Source organism: Tyto alba, unplaced genomic scaffold, assembly GCF_018691265.1.
Source record: "Tyto alba isolate M040663 unplaced genomic scaffold, T.alba_DEE_v4.0 Super-Scaffold_13, whole genome shotgun sequence".
Classification (NCBI taxonomy): Eukaryota; Metazoa; Chordata; class Aves; order Strigiformes; family Tytonidae; genus Tyto; species Tyto alba.
This window is the reverse complement of record NW_024881275.1, coordinates 4,612,529-4,636,574: the sequence shown is the minus strand read 5'-3', so window position 1 is coordinate 4,636,574 and position 24,046 is coordinate 4,612,529. Positions and strand designations below refer to the sequence as shown.

At 35.1% G+C, this 24,046-nt stretch overlaps 1 protein-coding gene across 1 annotated transcript in view; it reads right to left on the bottom strand.

Moving 5' to 3' along the window:
- Positions 1-1,822: 1,822 nt before the first annotated feature.
- The window catches only part of LOC104367031 (transmembrane protein 161B), a 43,847-nt gene continuing 21,623 nt past the window's right edge, over positions 1,823-24,046 (bottom strand). The window contains 10 exon segments of the mRNA XM_042788038.1: positions 1,823-3,168; positions 4,022-4,118; positions 6,313-6,487; positions 7,572-7,685; positions 10,954-11,094; positions 12,781-12,841; positions 13,357-13,424; positions 13,426-13,506; positions 20,982-21,138; positions 22,858-22,955. Coding sequence (XP_042643972.1) covers positions 2,891-3,168; positions 4,022-4,118; positions 6,313-6,487; positions 7,572-7,685; positions 10,954-11,094; positions 12,781-12,841; positions 13,357-13,424; positions 13,426-13,506; positions 20,982-21,138; positions 22,858-22,955 — 1,270 coding nt within the window. The 3' untranslated portion in view covers positions 1,823-2,890.

Here is a 24,046-nt window from a genome sequence, read left to right as displayed (position 1 = left end):
CCAAGAGGGGGGGTCGCCATGAAAAAAAAAAAAAAAAAAAAAAAGAAAAGCATTTGTCAGATGCTGTTTTAAAGTAACTTACTAAAGAAGTGAGCAGATACTCCTTTGAAGCTTACATAATATACATGGAATTCAGGACTACCAGGGTTGCTATTTTATTTTAAAAGTCACTTTTGAGCATATCACGTAGTCGTAGGAAGCACTGTTCAGAACCATAGCAATATGCTCCCTCTAGTTTCACTGTCACCTCACACTTCAAAGACATTTATTGATACAGTTTAGTTTCTAATAAGCCTCCTAGTCTCATCTAAGGATTAAATGGATCCAAAGAAAGACCATCTCCCACACGGATCAGACTGCTGACCAGAAGGTCAACCATTCAGTTCTGTGGAACAATGAAACAGCAATGGCTAGAAGCGTTGATCTTAATGTTAGCAACATCCAGGTGCCTATTTTTCACTGTGATCAGTGTGACGTCTAAGAATAAGACAGCATGAGCTCTTACAAAAGCTCTGTGAAGCTCAGCTACACACACAATCAATTACCTTTGCTGAACGCATTATTATGTAACTACAGTTCAGTTTTATTTTTGAACTTTCAGAATAAATACCTATGCCAACGTAAACTGTTACTTAACATTATTTTGAAGTCTTCTCCAGTATCCAAAGTTTATTCCTACCTTTCTGATTGCAACAGTAGGTTATATCCCCTATATAGTGAGTTTCTTCAGGAAAGTTCGCTATCAAACTGCACTATATTGTTTTCCAGAATAAAACATTAACATTGGATACCTAACTATAATTAAAAGCTGGCCTTATTTATACTACTAGTAACGTTACATCTCAAACTAATAAAAAGTGGCTCCAGTACTGCTGGACCTGTCATATTTTGTCATTCTATTCATCTGAAAGACATTTCCTAGGAATGTTTTGAGATTTGAATCTATGAAGTCAAATATTTTTCTTCAGGCCAATTTGCACAGTTAAGCCTTTGTCCCTGTTAGTTATGAAAAGTTGTTTTGAAAAAACAAAGCTTGCAGCACCAGTAGCACTGAAATACTACACTGCAATGAAACCAGCAGAATCATGCAAGGTGTTCAGACATCCTAAACTCATGCAGTAGGTACTAGCTGGTGTACACAAATCTTTCCCCATTATCACTAAATGCAATTTAATAAACTAATAAATAACTTAAAAGGCATTCAACGTAGTAAGACAATTTATCACCAGCTTAACTCTTGATTTTCTGCATTCATTGACAGTTTGTTTTCCCATATGGTAGGTTTGCTACATATTAAATATTTAGTTAAGCTTTTCCATTTATAAATGCTAATTATATGCCAAAGCTGTACACAAATTCAAGAGAAAAAGAACAGTAACATAAAAACAGCTAGTATTAGTTTAAAAAACCCACTGACCTCTGCAAAGTAATACTAACCTTTTAAAAAAGCTATTACATATAAATTCCCATTCCTGTTTTGCAGTTACACAAAACATCTGAAAAATTGTCATTCTACTTTGTTTTGCAATGGTTTTATACTTGGAATCTATCCCTCCAGGTAAGCAAAACTTGTAAAGTGAATGCTTTGCTCCTCCTTACTGCAGGTGTTTTATTATATTGAAAATCTATTTCTGAAGCTAGGAGATATTAGTTGTTACTACATAGCCAAGTTAACACAGACTAGAGTGGCAAAAGATGATGATTTTACGGAGCAGAAATTTCAGATTAACAGTTTAAGTAGATCTTTTCTTCCAAAAGCAAAAGTTCTTTAGTATAGCTACGTACCTTTGAAGAGGCACCAAAAACAAATAGCCCTTTCAACTGAACTTTCAAAAAAAATTTAATTTTCATTTCAAAAGGGATCTTGAAGTTACTAGATACACATACATCCCTCTCCCACGGCCCTGTAAGATACATTCAGTAATTTAAAATAAAGATTCCATATTTTATAACTTCATATATATTATATATCTAATATATAATATATATTTATATGTACATTACACAGATACATACACTCTCAGTCAGCAGGATTTAAATGTTTTGTTTTGAAATGATTGGTTTGATTGGTGTCACTAATCTTCTATTATTTTGTGAATTCAACTGAATTTATCTATTACCTAAAACCAGGAAATTTAAAAGATCCAAATGGAATCTGTGGATCAGTATTAGCACCAATACAAATGGCCATTACTTCAAAATGACTGCAGGGACTGAAATAATATATTTTTTATAACTCTCCTCTTACTGTACAAGCATTCCTGCAAAATATTTAGGCAGCAATACCTGTCAGGTCCATACATCTATTCCTGTTAAATTTAAATGGTATACAACTTTCTTGACTGTAATATACAGTAACTCTTTTGTCCTGTTGGATTATTTCATTTTTCATGGAGAAAAGTGATCTATAGCTATCCAACAGAATTTTTTTTTACATCCCCTCTCTCCTTCTATGGCTCAGATTCAAGATTTAATCGATAGGCAGCCACCATCACTATAACCAGTACCCTTCTAACACAGTTCAGTCACTGACTGTTGATGCTTAAAACACAAAGTTTTGAGGTCGGCTTGCTGTTTATGAAAACGAAGATACTCAAAGGTCGTATCATTTCAGCATGCTCTCCACCACCTGCCACACAATAACATCAGTCAGTCCTGATACTATAATTCAATTAGTTACCTACCATCTGCGTAACAAAAATAACAAACCCAGTTGTGATTTTAAACATTATAAGAATATTCACCCTGAGAACACAGAGGAAGTGTTTAAAAAAAATTCTGATATGTTTTCTCTTCCTATATAGTTTTCTTCTTTTCTCTTCATCTCCTCCTGGGTACCTGGGTTTGTGTCTAGCATTTGATCTCACACTTGTGTTGTCAGTTGACCTGTTCACGCCACAGTCAGGTACTGGTGATAGAAAAGCCCAAAAAGGCTTGTAGAAAAGAGGCAAGCAGCAATCCACCAGGTGAGGAAAGACAGGAGACCTCGGAACAGCAGAGGAGTGAAAATATTCTTCAGGCTTCCCAAAGCCATTGTTATTTGTACTACAGTTACTTTCATCTTTCCATCAGCAGGTGGAGACTCAGAATAAACTGAACTGGGAAGCAGACTGTTTTCTACTGGAGTGTCAGAATTCAATTCTGGGTAGATGACCCAAGAATAATTACCTGTTAAAAAAAACGAGTAACAGATTTTTGTAGAATTCAAATTCTGTTATTTCTATCACTTTATGATCATCTTATATATTTTTACACACACACACACCAAAACAAGAAAAAGAATATTTTTTTTCTAAATTAGTCAATACTAACTTCATCATCTGCATGGCTTCCTGATCATACTAGGAAGCTATTAGGGTAGCATTCATCTAATTTTTTGACATCCTAACATCTATATGTGATACAGTTGTTGTGGGACCCCTGTCAGTACTGGGTACGATTCATCTCACCAGATGCAGATGTCTACTCCAGAACTGGATGAATCACAGCCTAATAAAGCCTATCTCTTTCGGCTGACATTTTGCAAAAAGAATACCACGACTGCACGGCAGGCTGTAAAAAACATCCCTCACAAGAAAGAAAAAAAATAAACAACCCAGAAGGACATCAGATGTCCCAATAATGAAATGAACCCCTTGTCTCACAATTTCAATTCAAAAATCCTCCTGAAGATTGAAAAGCTGAAAAAAAATCCTTTAACATAAGGTTAAATCAACAATGCTTTATACAGCTCACTTTTAAGTACTTTTTGAAAGACAAGTATTTCAACAAAAGGAAACAGCTTAATTGGTTGTATTACACAATTTCTCACAAATAAACCAAACAAATTAGCATATAATTGAAAGATGTCAAAAGCAGCAACAGGACTGCTTCAAAGCCACCCATCAGTATGTTTTAAATTGCCAGCAAATATAACTTCTGTATTGCAAGTACCCATGCATTCCAATTCTCTTTAGTGAGGTAAATATATAAAATCCCTGTGTAGAACAGAACACGTTTTTGCTGATCCAATTTTGCATACCTAGTGTTTTCAAGAGCAGAGTTGTGTGAAGGAGCATTACCAATGGTGCAACGTACTGCAATGCAATTACACAAAGATAATAGAACACACGAGCCACCTGGGAAAAGAGAAGAGAGTAATTCATGAGTTCTGGCTGATCAAAGCAAACCTCTATGAACACGTCTAGGAAAACCAAGCAATTTATTAAAAAAGCATTTATGCATTAAAGCTGTTTTAAAAGTTTTCTAGCACATCTTGGCATGTGACATACAGTCTTTAAAAGACCTAACAAGAAATTCCTATAATGAACTCTAGTTTCAGGACATTTACAAATCTGAGATGAAGTGCTGAAAGGAAATAATTAAAAACATCACTTCTGTTAAAACAAACAGAATCAATTTTGCTTCTGCAAACTGCATGTCATCATCCAAAGATTCTCATTTCAATACACCAGAATCAAAGCTAAATATATGTTTAATTTTTAAAGTCCTCAGTGATTTACAAACTAAATCCCATTTCAAAAATGAAGTAGTAGTCACAGACCAAAGCCTCAAAAAAAAGCAAAGTTTGGTTAATACTGCAGTCCCTTTTCAAAGGCAAGATATAAGATTTCCAGCTGTGAGACACCAACATTTAAAAAACAGTGACAAGATGATTTTTTCATTAGTAGTTGATCAATAGCAGCATTTAAATGGTCTTTATTTCAAGTATACATTATGGTTCATTGAAATCCACTCAGATGTATCCCTTCCACTGCTCCCAATCTGTTCCATCTTTCTCAAGATTGTTACATTACCTATTTTATAAGCTATTGACCTAAAAGACTAGACCAAATAAAGAAGCAAAAAAGTCATAAAATCAGTAGAAAGCAAGCAATGAAATAAAGCTAACTGGATTTTAGAAAAGAACGGAATACAGGGTGGGAAAAGAGATGAAGGCAGACATGACATTTTTGGAAATACCTCTAAAACCTCGAAGGGCTTCGTGATGAGCAAGCATCAAAAAACTAAGATGAGAAGAAAAATACTAATACACTGACAGAAGAAAAAGCATGAGACAAAAAATATTTTAAGATAATTGATGGAATACGATAAAGACAGCAAATCAAAAGTAATGATCACTGTAGGATGACAGATAGGAAGACTTTACTGGCAGAAGTTCCAGAAAAAGATTAAGCAAAAGTTGCTAGTAAAACAAGACAGGACTTCCATTTAGGGGCTATGGCCTTCTCAAAGAGAAGATACAGAGATACTGGATAAACAGATTTAGGAAACACCACACAGAGAAGACATTATTGTTTTACAGATAGGGTGAAAGCTCCCAGAGCTAAAATTATGCATTCACAGCAATAAGCACAGTTCTGTCTTAACCAGTTGCTGCTACCTGTATTTCCTAACATTTTTTGAAGCAGATTGCTAGCCACTTTGCTTTTAAATAACTACTGCATAGTCTACTTACTACCCTCAGTTCCTCAGTGAAGCCAAGGACAAGATTATACGTAATAGTGACAATCCCAAGAGAGGAATCTTTGTTTTATGGCATACTTCAATATTCTTCCTGCAATACACCCCAACTCAGCAGGATCATCAGGCAGCACTATCATGCAACACTAAAAATGTAAGTTTATGTTGCAGGCAACATACAACACCATTTCACAACAAGCTTATGAATTTCTACCTCCTCAATTTGTTGATGGTATGCTTTATTATGTCTCTTTAAAAAAAAAAAAAAAAACCAACAAAAAATCAAAGAAATGTTTCCTTTGCCACAGTAACAGGATGGGCAGACAGTTCTGTAACTAGGTTCATACATTTCAGAGTGGTCTGACAGAACTAGACATGTCTCATTTCATTCTAAAACATAACCACCTTATCTCAAATTTTGCCTCAATTTAAAAAAAAATCATAGTTGGGATTAGGTAACAGTGTTTTGCCCTACTATCTAAACTAAACTTTCTTTTTCCATGTTGTAGCTACAGATTAGGACTCACCCTGTGCACTCTTCAAGATCTATTCATGCTGCACAGGAACACATCATATTTGTACATATTTGTAAAGAACAGTTCATGAAGGGATCTTTTATAACAACTTCTGAATAACTTTAAGACATCTGCATAATATGGATGATACATCTCTGCATAGTTTGGTTTGCAGAATTTCTCTGTAATTATGCTATTTTTATAGGAGATATAGTTTAGAAAGGGTCATTCAGATTTCAGCTCTGGTGCCACAGAAGACATAACAAACGGGAAAAAAACCCATTTGTACAGACAGGGCACTCTAAATATGTAACCTCAGAGACACCATACTTACCATTTTCTGTAAATCAACCACGCTTATTCTGCCAGCTTCCTTTTTCATCTGATCCACACTTTTCTGGGCTAAATTCAGATAGGCCTGTAAATGATGACGCATCATAGCCAACCGTAAAGCACACAACAGGATTATAATCCACAACCTCACAGTATCAAATGTATCTTCTGACATTCTGTGGATAAAAAAAAAGGATAATGCTGTTTTCCAAAGGTCACCTATCGCTACAGTTAATTGTTTGTATCACTGGTAAAGAAACCTTGAAGCATGTTGTCAAAAATACTTAATGACCTATCTACAGTTATGAAATTCATATGCAAGTTATATTCACTTTTGCCCTTCGCGTCTCTCTACTGCTACTTCTTAGTAGCCCTACTGCAGCATTAGATACAAATTAGTATCCATTTGTCTGTAAACAAGAATGGCTCTTAAATGTTTCAATTCTGAGTAATGAAGATAGGACACTGACTCAGATAATTACAGGCTTCAAGACACAGTTGTAGATAGCAAATGTGTCCTTCAGTTGCCTTAGATACCCTGTTACAGCACAACCCTCATTTTAAGATAAACTGACAAACAAAATGGAAGCACAAAATATGTGTATTTGCAATGTGTTATGTAATAGTTCAGTGGTCACAGAATTACCTTAGAAGTATATCTTAAGTGTCAGCCAATCATACCTGTTTCAAGTCTATTTGAGTACTACTATTTTGAATTACCTAGACTAATACTGACAAACACAACCACTGGTGCTACTTACATAGTATTTATTTCAAATACCATTCTTCCTGAAAATTCGTTCCCTTTTTATGTTTTAAATATTTTGGCTATCAATTCCATATGCACTTCACCTACACACAGATCTAAAACAAATTGCTTAGGTCAGTTCTCATGCCAATGTATCTTCACTGTCTTCAGCAAAACCACTTCTTTCCTACACCAAAATATAGAAAGTTCCAGAAGGTGCCAGTGAGGTGGTATTCCACCCCTAGCAAGAACAACCCATCACTGCCAAGGAGATGCTGGAAGATAGCAGCTTTATGGGCACCACCACCTTAATGTTCAACACTCTGCAACTCATTCTTGTTCTTCTGAAATAACAGAAGCTCTTGAAAGCTCAGCTGCAACTTCCACAATACCTTTGACAGCAGATGCTATGAAATTTTAAGTCTTTCACATTTCTATAACTTTCACAGTGCACAATTTAGACCTGTTTTTTTAATTAATACCCCAGAAATAATTTTTAAAGGGAGTCTTACAAAGGGATGCTCTCTTTGCCCAAAGGTGGGTTCATAATGTAGTCCTTAGTGATTGGTTTTACCCACAGCAGAACCATAAATAAAGGTGCCAGGAAGTTTATATGTAGCAATGTTCTGAAAGAGAAAAGGGGGGAGGGGGGGAAGTTATTAAATACAAACAATTACTACTGTTGAAATGGGGGATACAGATTCAAAAGGAGAAATCCAAATTTTAAAATAGTTGTGAGAAACGTAACTAAGAAATTGCTTCCCTATTTTATAGCTGTGACTTACTTTTCAACAAAAGAGTAATATTATACACTGTGAAGTCACACGGTTTGCAGCTTTTAAAAAGTGCTCTTAGACTACCTAAAAACTTGATTTATTCCAAATAATCTAACCAAAGGAGCTACCCGCATTATGTCACACTATTGTAAAAGACAGTTGAAAATTTCTGTATGATGGCATTAACACCAAACTGCACTAGCTATTACAGTTTTAGTCTAGAGAGTCAGAATCACACATAACTGTGGAAAATATCCTGCTATATTACTATTTTTTTGCTTTATCAAAAATGTCCTCAGATTAATTTCCATTATTTATACTGACCAGGGGAAACAGTTCTCAGAGTTCAGATTTCCCAGTTCAATTAAGATTTCTACTTAGGAACCCTGACTAAATGAAACCTGATGCTTACATTCAAGATACTTGGACAAAAAAAAAAAAATAAAAAAGCCAGCACAGCTATTCCATTTTAGAAGCATTGCACAAAAGTGCACAGTTAATGTAAAAGTAGTACTCTCTCATAATCTTTGAGTACAAAACAGACACCAGAATTTAAAAAGAAGAGATAGCTTTCTGGAATTTTTCCTGAAACTAATATCCTTCATTTCTGAACCCCCCCCAGTCATTTTTCATTACTCATGAAACAAAAATGGTTGAAGAGTTCTGTGTTGTGGACCTGGTGGTTTTGATAGTGCAATGATTCCTCTCTAACTGTATCAGCTTGTCCATACTTCCACCTCCAACCAGAATGCTTCTACATTATAGAAAAAATGATGTAATCAAAAGTTATTCTAAATAACTCAAGACCTTACTGTTTTCAAACTACCAAGCTTCCTGAAACCATTAAAGTGTTTGCATGTTTCAGAAGATGTCATCACACACATTTAAATCATTGGTTTCAGATGAAGAAATAAGCACTGCTAGTTATTCTGTGTTGCTAGGGAATATGACAGCATCAAAGAATAGTCCAAAACATTTCAGTGCCTTGTGAAAGCATTTTACCTGAGCTTCTACTTATTTAAGACATCCTACTGAGTTAATGGACTGGAATGTGCCAAAGGGTGGCAAGAATCCCTTTCTGTTTATTCGAGCACAGGGAGAAAGGCTGAAAGACTCTTGAAAATGAGGGAATGTGTACAAAAATGGTACAAATTGATTAAGACGACTTCAAAATACATGCAGAGAAGGATATTGCTGCTAAAGAAAAAAATTAGAGCAGCTATCAAAACTGAAAAGGACACCAGATTATTTTTACTCTGTTTACCCCCAAAAAAACTTACTCCTTACGTACATAAAAGAACCACATTAATAATTTTGAACGTATTAGTGAAGTAGTAGTTAATCATTAATTTTTTTTTTTTTTTTTATTTTTTTTTGGTCAGTATTCCCTGTAAATTAAGTCTCCCATTCTGTAATGGAATGGGGTGTTTTCGGTTTTTTGGGGGTCTTTTTGTTGTTGTTGTCGGTGAGCTTGGGTGCTGGTGAGTGTTTTAGGCATCTTTGGAGATTTAGAGGGTTTGGTTTTTGTTTGTTTCAAAAGTACAGCATGTATTTGATTGCCGAGAAAGGCACTGTTTTCCTGCACCTAAATTAGAGACCTGTATTAGTGACACGTCATCTTCATTTACTACTCACCGTTAATCACTGTCAAACAACTGCAAGTAGTCAATAAATGATCTACTAATTCATAAAAACACATCATTAAAGGCAAATACTGATCTCTTCAGGCCAAACAGAACATATCATTTGACAATGATTCTACATTTATAATTTCATTAGCTAATTACATTGGTATCTGACCAAGTTTTAATTCATTTAACAAAATTTTTATATTGTTCCAGTTGAATAGTCAAAGTATTGGTGGACTTTTGAAAATAATTTGCTTGGTGTTGCACAAAGTTATCTTCAACAACCAATTCCAATATCCTCTAAACATTAGAGAAGATTTATTTTTCAGAAACCCATTCTAGTGGATATTAATTACCCTTCTGGTTCTTGTTTAATGGACTTCTTTTTCAGACATTTTATATTTCTACCTAGGATCTCATGTCCACAGATCAAGGAAGATGCTGGAAAATTACAGGATATTTACAGAAAAGGCAGAAGAAATTTTAAAATATGAAGAACTACAAAAATGAAAAACTAAGCAGTTTATTTAGCTGAAAAGAACAAATTAGGAAGTGACTCAGTCACAGCCTACACATAGACAGAAACTTAAGAGCAGATACAACAAGCCAACAGCTTGCAGCTGTACCTAGATGCCTTCAACTACAATAAGTGCAAGTATAACACAGAGTAGTACTTGGTTATAAATTTACCAAGAGTGAAGGACCCACTTTAAACACAGATTAATTTTTAAAATGGGCATTTCTGAGGGAAAACAAAACAAAACAAAACAAAAATGCAGTTCAAACATAAATAATTTTCATATCAGAAAATGTAACGGTTCTCTTAAGAAAGCGACCAGACTAAATGATCACAATGGCCTCTGCTGCAGAATCTGTCATTAATGTCTTAAACATCAAAGGTCTAGATCTATGACAGACATTTGGAGTTTATCCCTCAACCACAGAACACTGAAACGAAATAGTTAAACCAGAGAAAGCAATTTACTACTAAACTCAAGGACAACTGAAAATGAAAATACTCCCTTAGACTGGTATTAACATCTGACCCTTATCAAGTATTTTGGGTCATCTTTTTTTTCTATCTTACTCTTAATTTATTAAAGGCATGATGCCCACCTGGAGGTGGGGGTGGGGAAAAAAAAAAAGTCTGTGGCTGCACCTCTACTTCCCAAAAGTTATTTTAACTTCCGAAAAGATATGATGAAGGAAAGGAAGCAGTAAGCAGAAACATTCATGGTGGAGCTCTTGCAGGAGGAAAGGATAGCTCCTTTATTTGGGACTCTAATTACAAGGCAAAGAACGTAAAGACTGGCAGAGCACAGGTTGAGCAGAAAGAGGCAGGTGGCAAGTCTGCTCGAGATACGGAAAGCAGGCAGCAACAGAAGTCTTAGTCACTACCTTCTCATTGGAATAGTTTGCTTTGTTTATTTTCAGACATTAAAGACTTAAGACTGAGTAGCATATACCTATGTGCATATATTTTCTCTTACTGTGTTATTTTTTCTGTTGCTAAATTCAGAGCATCCAGATGCATTTGAGCCAGTCGCAAGCCAGGGAATGTCAAAAAAGCACCAATAAGTGAACACAGAACAGCCAGGAACAATTTGAAGGTTAGTTTAGACACAGGACCCCTAAAAGAAAAGAAAGGAAATAAGCATTTTCTTGGGGAGTAAGTTGGATGGGGGGGTGGGGTGGGGGTGAGGGTGGTATCAGAGACTACTTTCAACTCTACAATATCTAACATTTAATAAAAAAAGAAGACAGTATTCTATAGTTCTACTCTGGAATACCAGCATTATTACAAACCAATCAGGAGTTAAAATTAAAAAAAAAAGTCACCTATTTATTTCCTAGAAAAACAGAAAACCTAAGCTACTGCCTATAAGATGTTAGATTTGTTAGCAGAGAAAAAAAAAAAACACACACAAAAAAGGAATAATTTTATATTGTAATTAAAAACAAATTATATAAAAAAATAGCTAATAGAATGAATTTAATGATTATGTTTTTGAGAGGAACAGATGCATCATAAGTTTAGCTGGGCAAAGACAAAATGGATATTTAAGTTATACTTACATTCTACCTTTATCCACTAAAAAGTTCTATCAAACTGTTGTAACTGCAGTTTTTCACAGATTTATCTAAAACATACATGTGGCCAATTAACATATCTCTTCCAAGTGTTTATTATAGATGGTTCTAATAAAATATGGATTATAAAAAAAACTTACAGAAAAAAATATCCAAGATCAACTGAATTACGAAATTAACACTAGACTACACAAAAAAACCCCACAAATGACATGTAACTAACGCAGATTAAAGAGGAACAAAAACAAATCTAGTGATCCACATGAGTTTTCAGATTCTTTCTTAATCTATGTCATACAAACTACCAAGAGACACCATCATCAACTCAATTGCTGCTGTAAATAGCTAAAGCACTGTGAAAGCACAAAAATCCCCAAACACTTAACTGGAAAATTAATACAGAAGTTAGTAACTTGCAATAGCTTAGAGTGAAGAAAGGCTAAGAAACACATCGATCCAGAAGAATCTTCCATGAGTTTATTCATAAATGACACTAATCTAGTTTGAGGAAACTTCTGTTCCTCAAAAATAGAGATTCTGTAGCTTCTGCATGATACTTGAGAGCTATCAAGCAAGAACTTCAAAGTTGTGCTCCCACAGTGATGAGACACCCCATAAATACAGTTTAGACCATATGTATAAGGAAAGAATTGTAATAGAAATCCATTTTACAATATACAGAGGCTGTCTCACAAGCTATGCCATGTTCCTTTGACAGTCTATACAACACTTGGATGTCCTGTAGCAAGAAGGTGTTCTTCTATAATAGGAAAACACTACTACAACCTGAGAACAGGACTGAACACCAAAATTTACTCCTAATGCCAACTTTCTCACAAGCTCCATCTGTAACTTTTGCACACTCATCCTCTTGCACACCACAGGAATGGCAAAAAATACCCATCATCTGTTTTAGGCAATCCTTGCAAAGCTGAAAGGAATTACCATGAAAAAAATGTTTATACTTTTGAATTGTATTTTAACTACAACCAAAATGTCAATGTAGAAGCTATCATCAAATTAAAAAGAGAAAACACAAATGAAATTTAAGTTACTTGTGAGTACTCATGAATTATTTTCATTAACCAACCTCTTCACACTATTATATAGAGACTATAAGACCATACAAGAGCAAAACATGCAAGACAAATGGTTGCTATGAAAATTCAAGTTGTTCAGTTACAAATGCACATATAAAATAGACAAATATATTTCTAGAAACTTACTGGGACTCCAAACCCTGCTTTTCCAGAAACTGCATAGCACTTTCTGAGAAATTTGAGAATCCTGCAGAAACAAATGTATTGTATGTATTTTATTACAGTGTGAATGCAGAAACCTTTTTTGGAAATAAAATGTTAGGTAATAGGTCATCTTTTAAACAAATTTTCATATGTCTGGCGTAGCTCTTTTCTGTGTTAATTAGTATGCCATATTGCAGTAAAACTTCATTATTAACTTCTGTGCTATTTGTACACTGCAGAAACATGAATAAAATTAACAGTATTTTTTTACAAACACAGGTATTTCTTTTTTTTTTTTCCCCTCAGTAAAGGAGCTTCACTTTACTTTCAAAGGCAAAATGAGTTAAATGTAAAACTGGAAGGCAAATATCAAAGAAAACAACCAACCTAGGCAGAGAGTACACTATGTAAAAGAAAGCAGGGAAAATATACAGGATATCCTTCAGAATCTGCATTCCAAAGGAAAATTTCTTAAAAGCATACACCTAAAAACTGAAAATAACTTTTTCAGGTCATGCAATCACTAGAGCTATTGGAAACACTAAAGAAAGGAGTTACCTGATTCCAGTCCAAACTCCAGATACTTTTCCGTCACAATGAGAATTGCCATTGCTTTCACGAAGAAAGAATCCAAAGGTGACACAGACTGATCTTTCACCTCCATCCTCTACTTTGAAATAATGGGTAGTCAACGAAAACAGTACCTTACTACACAAGAAAAAGTCAAGGAAAATTAAGTTTGTAAAATAACTATATTTAAGAACTATAAAGCTGTATTTTGGTCATCTATACTAGGCTGTTCTATGATGCGCAATTTTTAAAAAAAGTAATATGTGTTCAGCCAATTTCAGGTTAAAATTACAGAATACTGTAAAGCTCAATAATCGCGTAATGGGTAGCCAGGAACACACTACTCTGGAGTATAGTTTTGATTTAGGCTTACTTACAGCCAATTGTAGAAATATTCACTATCAACCTAGAATTAAGCCACAGTTTAAATGTAAAGAATTACACAATCATAAGTTAAAACAAACAAAAAATAAGACGATACCTTCCATGCAAAATATTGAGCTAAATGAAAAATATTCTACCAACTACATCACTCAAGATTTAATATATCTTAATTTCAAAATCCAAAACATTACTTTTTAATTTAACAGCTGTGATAGCAAGGAAGTGAGTAAACACATTTTTAACCTCAGTAGAGCTATATGTGTTCTTCCTGGATGCACAACCCTAAGGTATAGATATAAACAGCAAGAACAAAATGCTCCAACAAGTTCTTCTATCAATAATGGGATAAAATTTCTCAACTATGAGAATTTCTGCTCCCAGAGAGTACAGACCTGTCTTACAAGCAATCGTGACAAATGGCATGGGATTGTTGCTTAAATTATTACGTGACTTTGCTAAACAGAAAAGATATGAAAAAACAAAACTTGTTTTTCTCTACTTTCACATGCACCCGTTTGAGATTTCTTGAGATTTCAATCAAAGACAGCAAAACAACTGCATGTTTAGTACTATCCAGGAAAGAAAAATATATTCCACGCTCATTTTGGAAAACAAAACAAAACCACCTTATAAAAACCTCATATAGTCTGGTATGATATATTAAGTCCTTTCATGTAACCCCACTGCCACAAGTAGAAACATCTAAGACATCACCTGCTCTGTTATGAAGCTGTTTTAAAAATGTTTATTAAGTATTCTCCTTTTTAATACATTTCTAAACACAATTAGCCCCAAAGTTAAACAGTCAATTAGATAAATTTTTCATGATATATTGTCAACTCTTATTTCTATGAATTGCAGTCCACTGTAATTATTTTTTTGAAATGGCAGGCAATATCCAGTCCATATTTAAATAAAGTACTTAGAGATCACTCCAGACATTATGCACCTTGAAAAAAACAAAGAGAAAAAGGAGAAATATTTTAAGTGTAAACTGTACCTGCTTTTTCCACTATGCAATAACATATTCATTCATACTTGCACTTTCATAATATTGGGAGTGTTTAGAGATGTAGATTAAATGGAAACACGTTTTAGAGTATCTGTTCAGTAAAACATTTGAACAGTCATCAGTTAATCCCTCAAGAAACATAAGGATTGCTATATTTCATGTATTTGCAGATTGGTACTGATATGCACACCATAATGTGGCCTAAGCACAGCATCTAATGACTCTAAATTCACAGTAATCAACTTAAGCTCCCTTCATACTTCACAGAAAGAACCAACTTATCTAAAGGAATATGTAAATCATCCTAAAAAAGTACACAATGGGTCATATTGACTGTGTTCCAGAAAGCTCTGTTTCTCTAATAATATATTCTTAAACCAAGTGTCTTCTTACAGCTAGGGGCATCAATCACAAAATGAAAACACATTCATTTCAAATCTTGGAAGTTATACAGAGGACTTCGTAACAGTTTATGATCAACAGTCCCAACCTATACACAGATTTATAATCCCCTAGGTACTTCATGTTTTCATCTATGGATTGTGCCTAAAGGATGTGGAAAATGCATCTGGGATAAAGAAAGCACACTGACAGTAAATTCCAATTATTGTGCAGATTCAGAAACCTTAATATAAATTAATGACTATGCAAACTATACGTGACTGAAACACTAGGTTAGTTGAATAATGACCACTATTTTAGGGATGGAGAAAAGCAAAGCATTATGGCTCACTTCATCACTTCCTTTCACTGCTTGACCTATGTTTCAGGACCTACTGAAGAAATCATTCAGGAGTATACAGTGCCAAGTTATTAGAATCTCACCCCACATTTTATTACTTTTTTTTTTTTTTTGTCACGAAAGGTGATATGCCTGTAGAATTTATAGTATACACTTTTACAAAAATAATTTTGTCTTTTAAATTGCTGCAATTATGGAATTTTTGAACAATAAAGTCCACTGATATTTATGCATATGGTTGAAGAGAAAAGATCCATCTTCTGTTTCTAATAAAATACACAAAATATTTGGATTCACAGTTGAAAACCAGATAAACTCATCTATATTATTTTTAATTGCATGTATGTAGGAAAAAAATGTAGTTTAACGTTTCATGGTTATTTTAACGTATTTGGTGACTGGCTTTCCCTAGATCAACCTTCAGTCAAGTTAAGAGAAGACTGTGCTTTCCTTGTTATGCCATCCATACATTTTCCAAAAGTGAAATTTACTAATCTACCAACGAAATTAGGTTACTTAAACCTTCTCAGATCAGGGCTTCCCAGCCAAGAAATACCTTACTGTTGCTATACTACACTGATTTTCCTAAATACCTTGCCTTTGCAACAGTAACTATTGCATAAAACACTGTTTAAGAGTTTACAGACAAAATGTAAGTATTCTGATTCAGTTGTTCTTAGTGACGAATTTGAAATAGCTGTGTAAGTGCAGTAATTTAAATTAGGCACACGCTACTATTAAGATGGATTGTCTCTCAAGTATTGTCCATTTTATTCTATCCTCATGAATTATTCCCCCTGCCAATAAAATGTATCTTGTTATTTTACAAACCCAGTCCTTTGCAAGTAAGCTGGCTGTGACTGCTACATTTAAAATTGCAATCAATAATTCAGTTTTCTAATTCTGAATATGTACTCTGACAGAAGCCAATTTCAAAATAATAGAAAACATCAATCAGTCAATAGTTACTATCTGCAAACTGTAATTAAAGAATAATTTTTAAAGTAGTAATTAAAACATTGTGGTCTATACCACAATGAGTTTTCACAAACATTAAAATTACTTTTGCAAGAAACATTACATATACTCACTTTTAACTCAAAATTCACAATCAGCAGGTCATGACCCATAATACTTTTAAAAAAAAATCAGTATCTTTGTTTTGCAAGCTCTTTTGTTACTCCTCTTCAGGTACCGAAAATTGTTCAGTGAGTGCAGGCTATCAGCATGAAAAGTGATCAAGCAACATACGATCCTGCAGCCTTTCAGAAATATTAAACACCAAGCAGGTGGTACAGCAGGACATATAAATGCTGCCTCCGAGAAACATCTTTGAGTCTTCCTGAACCTATCTAGTCATTTAAAGATTTACTTATCTTTTCTGCTATAAATAGGACAGTCCCCTATCCTCAAACTACTATCCACACTACCAGCTGTGAGGTTGGTATTGTTCACTGCAGTTCAGCAGAACGAGGAAGACATGCAGACATCCCTGCCCTGGCCTTACAGTGGGTAAGCTGAGCGTGAGCTGCCACCTGAGCATCCACCCACCCTGGCAGGGGAATCCGCATCTTTCACTGAAGTACCTGCTAATGCAGCTGCACCAACAATTCAGCACACAAAACATGCTTAAAGCTAGCTTAGGTGTGCTGAGCACAACTACCGTCAGTGTAATGCCACCACACAGTAACACTAGAACTCAAATACTAAAAGAAGTAGTACACAAGTTTAGACTAAATTTCTGTTAAAACACACATGTATAGATTAGACTAGTTTCTGGCATTTTTCTGAATATCTACACTATGAACATTAAAAATTGCTAATACTGCACTGAATCAAAACATCTATTTCAGGAATACTCAGCTGAAAAAAATTCCAATCATGACTTCCAACTTCTCTAAGCTATTTTCAGTCATTCTGACAGCAAAACCCTTACTACAACCTATCACCTGTTAACACATAGCCATGAAACAGAGAAACACCTGTCATCGAAACACAAAACTGTTCTAAGAATTAATCCATGACATATCACGTTGACTGCTTTCAACTGAAAGTATGGAGGTAACCAAATTTTTCTAACATTTAAATTTTGATGAATCATTTCTGGTCTTGACATACTGGTAAGTAAATTATTGGGTACGTTTTAAATGTTCTTAGCATCCCAGAGGCCTGATGCCATAACACATGAGTGAGCCAATTTTCTTCCGAAATCTCCTTTCACTTGCCTAGGTCCCAGTGATCATGAGGATTGTTACCAACACTTCAATACATCACTCTTTGCACCATCTTCCTCCACCCAAAAAACTATAATGCCCAAAGTTACGTTAACATATTTATGGAGATGTTAACTCTAGTATAAAGTTTAGACTGTGCTCTCTGGTATGGCAGCCTTCTGCACTGCCACTAACCCCCCAGACTGCACAGGATCAAACTACTTCATCCCATCAGTCCAAGAATCATACAGGTAATTAAGCAAAGCCCTTTCACAAGTATTTCTACAAGATCGCCTACTCTGTGCAGAAGCCTCCAATAAAAACAAGGTCTATTTAATGCCACAGGGAAAAAAAAAAAAGTGAAATAAATGTACAAAGTGAGAGAAAATTAGTTTTGACCATTTGTTTCCTTTTATAATTAACAAATGACTATTCAACTACCTAATACTGAATAATTCATTATACAAGGTTACACCGGTATACCAGTTTCTTCTTTCCCAGAATTTATTTAATTCTGAAGGTTTGGTCCTATACATCAGACCATTCTTTTCTAGGCTTTCCCAAATTTATATATGATTAGAAGTACCATACAAATTTTAAACTAACTTCTCTATCCTTTCCCCAATAAACTGACAGAAGTCCTTAAGAATTTTCTCTCTACTTCCTATTACAAAAACCTCAAAACAATATTGATCCCTTAGACAATACCTGCGTAGGCATAAAAATGCTAAAGCATGCAATTAACAGTTCACAGCTTGTTAAATAAAATTTAGCTTTTAGCACGTGATCTTTTGCTTTTAATACTGTTCTATCTGATCTTACTTCCCTTTCAGTCATGTAGTAAGGCTAGTGAGAAAATATAGCTAATGTGCTTCTAACGTGCAGGGAACACTAGATTTGTTTCAATTTCCACCAAATCCAAATGTGCAATTAGAACTTAAGTGCTTCAGTCAGATTAGGATAAAACTGGAAACATTTGTTTAGGTTCAATTCATATAAAAAATGGCAGGTGAGAAAGAAACAATCAAAAAAGACCCTAACAGTTACTTGCATGGTCACACTACTGTGACAGAAAGCGTGCACTGCCAGGCAACTTAATCTTTTTTAATTTCCACATTTGGTTTTGCCCTGAATTGATGACCACATGAAAGCAGTGATTAGGATTGCATTGGAATACCACTGTAAGAAAGATTTACTGCAGTGGATTTTCCTACAATATATAATTCACAACTCTGTTTCACCTACAGTTGCAATTGTTGTAGTACTATTTAAGTTGGCTACACCCAAGATTTGAAAGATGAAGGAAATGGGGCGTTGCCACCAATAAATTTAAGAGCACACTGTGGCTTCAGTATTTGAAGCTTGTTTTTCCATTAGTTCTATTAACCTCCCCCTCATCCTCAAACTTGAAGTCAAAGGTGTTGGCTTTCATTTCTGGTTTCTTAAGCAGTAGCTGCCTTTTCCTGCCCTCTGACAAGATTAAACTAGAATTCCTGACTTCACCTAAACAAGTAAAACAAAAGCTGTGCAGTAACAGCTATATATTAGCTATTATATAACTATAATAGCATCATAAGGTGCACAAGAGCCAGACACCGACATCTGGACTGTGGACCTGTCCACTGACAAGTCAACGGAGAAATACCTGGTCTGGAAGCAAGCCACTGAGTCTTTTTTTTCATAACTTGAATTGACTCCCTCTTCTAGCAAGTTCTTACTTATTACAAAGAAAATTCTGGATATCATTTATAATTCAGACTGCTTAGGAAAAGAATTCCTGTCCTTCTCGTAAAAGCAGCACACATTCTAATATTATCAAATATAGACAAGCATTAAGCATATCCAGAACTACTAGCCAAATATAACCAAATACTAGAGTTCAAAGGTTTTACATAACACCCACTGACCCCACTCCACCCCCCTAGAAAAAACAAATGCAGTATCTTTATTGAAGAACAGAAATTTAAACAGAGGAATCAATTTGGAATATTCAAGTGCTATCTCGACCCTAACTTAGTACTTTATCTGGTTGCCAGCTGTTGAGAAATTAGTTGCAGAAATACATTTTCTAACTTGCATTTCCATAACCAGCACTCTTGCAGGCCCTTACTCAAGTCCACTGCTTTGTTAGCTATCATGTCTTTAAAAGGCGACTTTCCTGCAGAACCAGAAGAAAAATACTGGCCTGATGTTAAGGAGAGGCAAATTAGCCACCAACACCACTGAAAAGGCAGAGGTTCTCAACACTTTCTTCATCTGCCTTTACTAGCACTGTTGGGACCCAGGCCCTGGAACAAAAATCCAGGTTGATGCAAACACAGACCCACTGTGAGTGAAGGAGGAGTTGGTTTGTGAACTGTTACAGGAGCCTGAACCCTACAAATCAATGGGCCCTGACATTATTCAGCTGAGGGCGTTACAAGAGCTGGCTGTGTGGCCGCTCTTCAGTCTCTGAGAAGTTGTGGAGATCAAGGGATGTTCCAGAAGACTAGATGAAGGCTCATGTCACCCCCATCTACAAGAAGGTCTTAAAAGAGGATCCAGGACATTACAGGCCTATCTATCAGTCTTACTTCAGTGACTGGTAAAGTTACGGAACAAATCTTCCTGGGGGCTCACAAGTCAGATGAAGCAGGTGACTGGAACAAGCCACCACAGAATCACCAAGAGCAAACCTTGGAGTTCAGCTCTTCACAGAGCTTTGAAAACTTACCACCTCAGCTTCTACAACCATCTACACATTTCATTTTCTGTAAACTTCGTAAGAGGATCTTAATTGCACTTTAAAATTATTAATTCATGTATCTTTGCAATAAATCATTATACATATTACTGTACTATTTTGTTCAGTGTCAGATTAAACATACTGAACACAAAAACTGTGCAGTAAATTGCACACTTTCCAAAAGTTGTAAATACTTTCCATACAGAAATCTATTTCTGATTGCCAAACCAGGCAAAATTAAATTTGTTTAGAACCGCTGTATCTTCTACAGATGAGCACTAACTGTATGTTTGCATGCATGTATTTTTTCCATAAATAGCTTGGTATTAATGTTGACAAGCTATTGGTATCAGCATGTATGAAGAGCATGTACAGCCCATACATTACCCAACAATGGCACTAGCTTACATGATCCATTTTCCAAATGCTATGCATTTGTGTATCCTGCCAATCAATAATACAGAGCTTATACAAATTGCAAAATTATATAAACTATTTGGAACAGATAGAGTGATTTAAGAAAACAGAAAAGGATACAGTGCAAAAGCCAAGACAAGCAGACACCATACCACGCTGATATTCATTTCTTGTGAGGGCTTCACGATACTGTAATAGGCTTCTGTCACGACATACACAACTGTAGCTGCAACGGTAAAATCCACCAACCACTGATATTCCGGAAAATAATGTAATGCTGAAAAATACAAGTTTGTAAATGTTAAAGGTGTGATATTTTCAAGCAGTTACTGACACATATAGAATGCAGTCACAATTTAAAAATGTTTTCAATTAACTTAGGTCTAGGCAGAACCAGATCATCCAAGCAGAAAACAACAGCACCAAGCGCGCCACATTTTTTCCACTCAACCACCTGAACTTCACTCTTCAGTTATTGGATACCTGATTACTACTCAAATTTATAAGGCTGCAAGATTTCACTATTTTATTGTCTCAGCTTTTATACATTAACATCCTAAATTCAAAAAGCATACTTAATTTAGATCTCAACATCACAACAGAAAATGGTTTTCCAGTTGAGTCTAGCTGGAGTTCCAGGTAAGAGGTTTTTTCTGAGTCTCTGCTAAAGATTAAAAGCTCATTAGCAATCATGTAAAATGCTACATATAATCACTTCCTCTTTTTCTTTAAAAAAACACACATCTAAAACTGATGGTTTGTTCTTCCAGGTTTTGTTAATATCTCCTGTAAAGCAATAAATCATTGTGTAAATTCCACTGTAAAAATTCATACATAATTCATTCATAACACATCATACTGTGTTGCATGTAGGCTGGGTGATTTACAAAGAGAGAGCTCCCATAGGGGTCAGGAACTGCAAAGAACAATTTGTGACAACCAAGTGCAGCTTGTCCCTTACAAACACCTCACCTACATCTACAGGGTTAAAGTCACAAAACATTACTGAGCATCTGTCTGTTGACTACAAGCTACCTAATGCCAAACACATGAAATTGGACAAACTCAGGTATTTCCAAGTCCTATACCTACTTTGAAATAACTATCTGGTTAGATTCAACAGAAGTTTGTATGCATAACTTTCTAAAGACAGTCAAACACTACACTGTATCAGTACCTATAAATACTCAGGGGCACAGTTAAATGTATAATTTCCATCAAATAACACTAATTGAAACTTGTGAATGCTTTGTTTATTTATGTGCTAGCTTCAAAAAGCTCTGCAATGATGTTACAGGTATTTTCTCAGCTTAAATTACCAGTGACAGTGTAAAAGACTCCTACATAAGACTATGCTTCCTTTCTTTCTATATTAATGCATAGAACACAAGTATAAAAATGCAAATAGAAAGAAATACATATCACACATACATACACACGCATATATAAGTTTTCTGTAACAGAATGATTGGTTATGATTAAGGAATCAAAAATTACCATTTGAAAAACCAGCATGTTCCAAAACAGTTAACGCTGCTGTCACTTTCCGTTTCTAAGCATGTTACCTCAGTTTCAGATGTGTGGTTGAAAGGTCTAGGTTTCAATACTACATTAGATTACCTATTTTAGATGAGCAGAAAGTATAAGTTTCGACATCTGCCAATTCTCATTTTCTTGTATAAAGCTATGATGTCCATTTCAAACAGACTATGATGTGATCCTTTTAGTATTGTCTCCTATTGCTATGGATGTCTGATATAACAGATGTGATTTTTGCTGGTTTTCACCTACTCATCCTGTTCCATAACACTCCTATTAAGATGTCACCCATTGAACAACAAAGAACACTTAGCCCTAATTCTTGCTTTCTCATTTATCAGTTGTATTTCATTCATTATCTACAAAAAAGATATTCCATCACAAATAAACGTTTTAGAAAGAATCAGGATATATTTGAAATGATGTATTATTATTGTCTGCATCCACTTATTCTTACCGATAGTGTCCCTTTCAGTCACAGATTTTGTTTCCAGGTGAAGATCGATGTCTTTTGGAATAGTTAGGGGTTTGTTCTCAATATGACCATTATATTTTCTGTAAAAATAAATAATATACCCATAGATATGACAAAATAAGCTTTTTCCAATATATAATGGCATTTCAAATTTAAGAAAAGTGCAGACCACTTTTTTGCTAAATGCACATATTTTTATCTAGCTAGCTAAAAGCATTAATCCAAGTTCAGATCTTGAGAAACAACTACATATGTAAACGATTTCTAGCTTTATCTTGCAATGCTCTGACATACCACTGTGATATGCATTTAAAGCTCCTATATGCTGCATCCTGAGCATGTATTAGGGCAAGATCCACTGGCCAGTATTTACTTCAGCCCACTGATTTTTCTCTGTTCAGCAAGCTACAGGGTGTTACAGTAAGCTCCCAGTCTCAAAAGGTTAGTGGTATGAGTACAGCTACAGAGCAGAATATATCCCCCCTGCCATACAGATATCCTGAAGAAATCAAAGCTAATGTGAGACTCTTTAACTGAGGTCTAGACCAGGATGCTGGAAGATGGGAGTGTTAAAGTCTTCAGATTGAAAGTAAACAAGACAAGCAGACTTGGCAGTGTTAATTTATTGAACATTCACTGGAAATCACAACAAGCAGTAATCTATCTTGAAAGATAGCTGGTAAGGAAAAAATCAAAACCAAACTTCCCTAAAAGTATTAGGCCTTTGTCACAATAGGGTGCTTAGCAAGTACATCATGTGAACTAGACTAACCTAGATCCCTGAAAGATCCATCCTACAAGGCATCAAGGAAAGACAATTTAAAGATAGTTTTCTAATCTAAAAGGTTATGTGTAGAAATACTATAGACCTGTTTTAATTCATAACCTGCTTATGTAAAGAAAGATTAAAAAAAAAAAAAAAAAAATCACAGTATTACTAGTAATCCTAGAGATCCAGTACATCCTGAAAAGAAATAATCCATCGTGCTCTTTGGGGAGACGCACAAGGCCGAGTACATCACGATACAGCATGAGGCTGTGTTCCAGGTTTTCACCCTTGCTGCAGAGCATGACAGCAACACACAGGGGCTTCATAAAGAGTAACACGCAGATTTCATTTGCTCCTATCATGCAGGTGGCTACTTGCTTATACAAATGGAAGGAAAAGGCA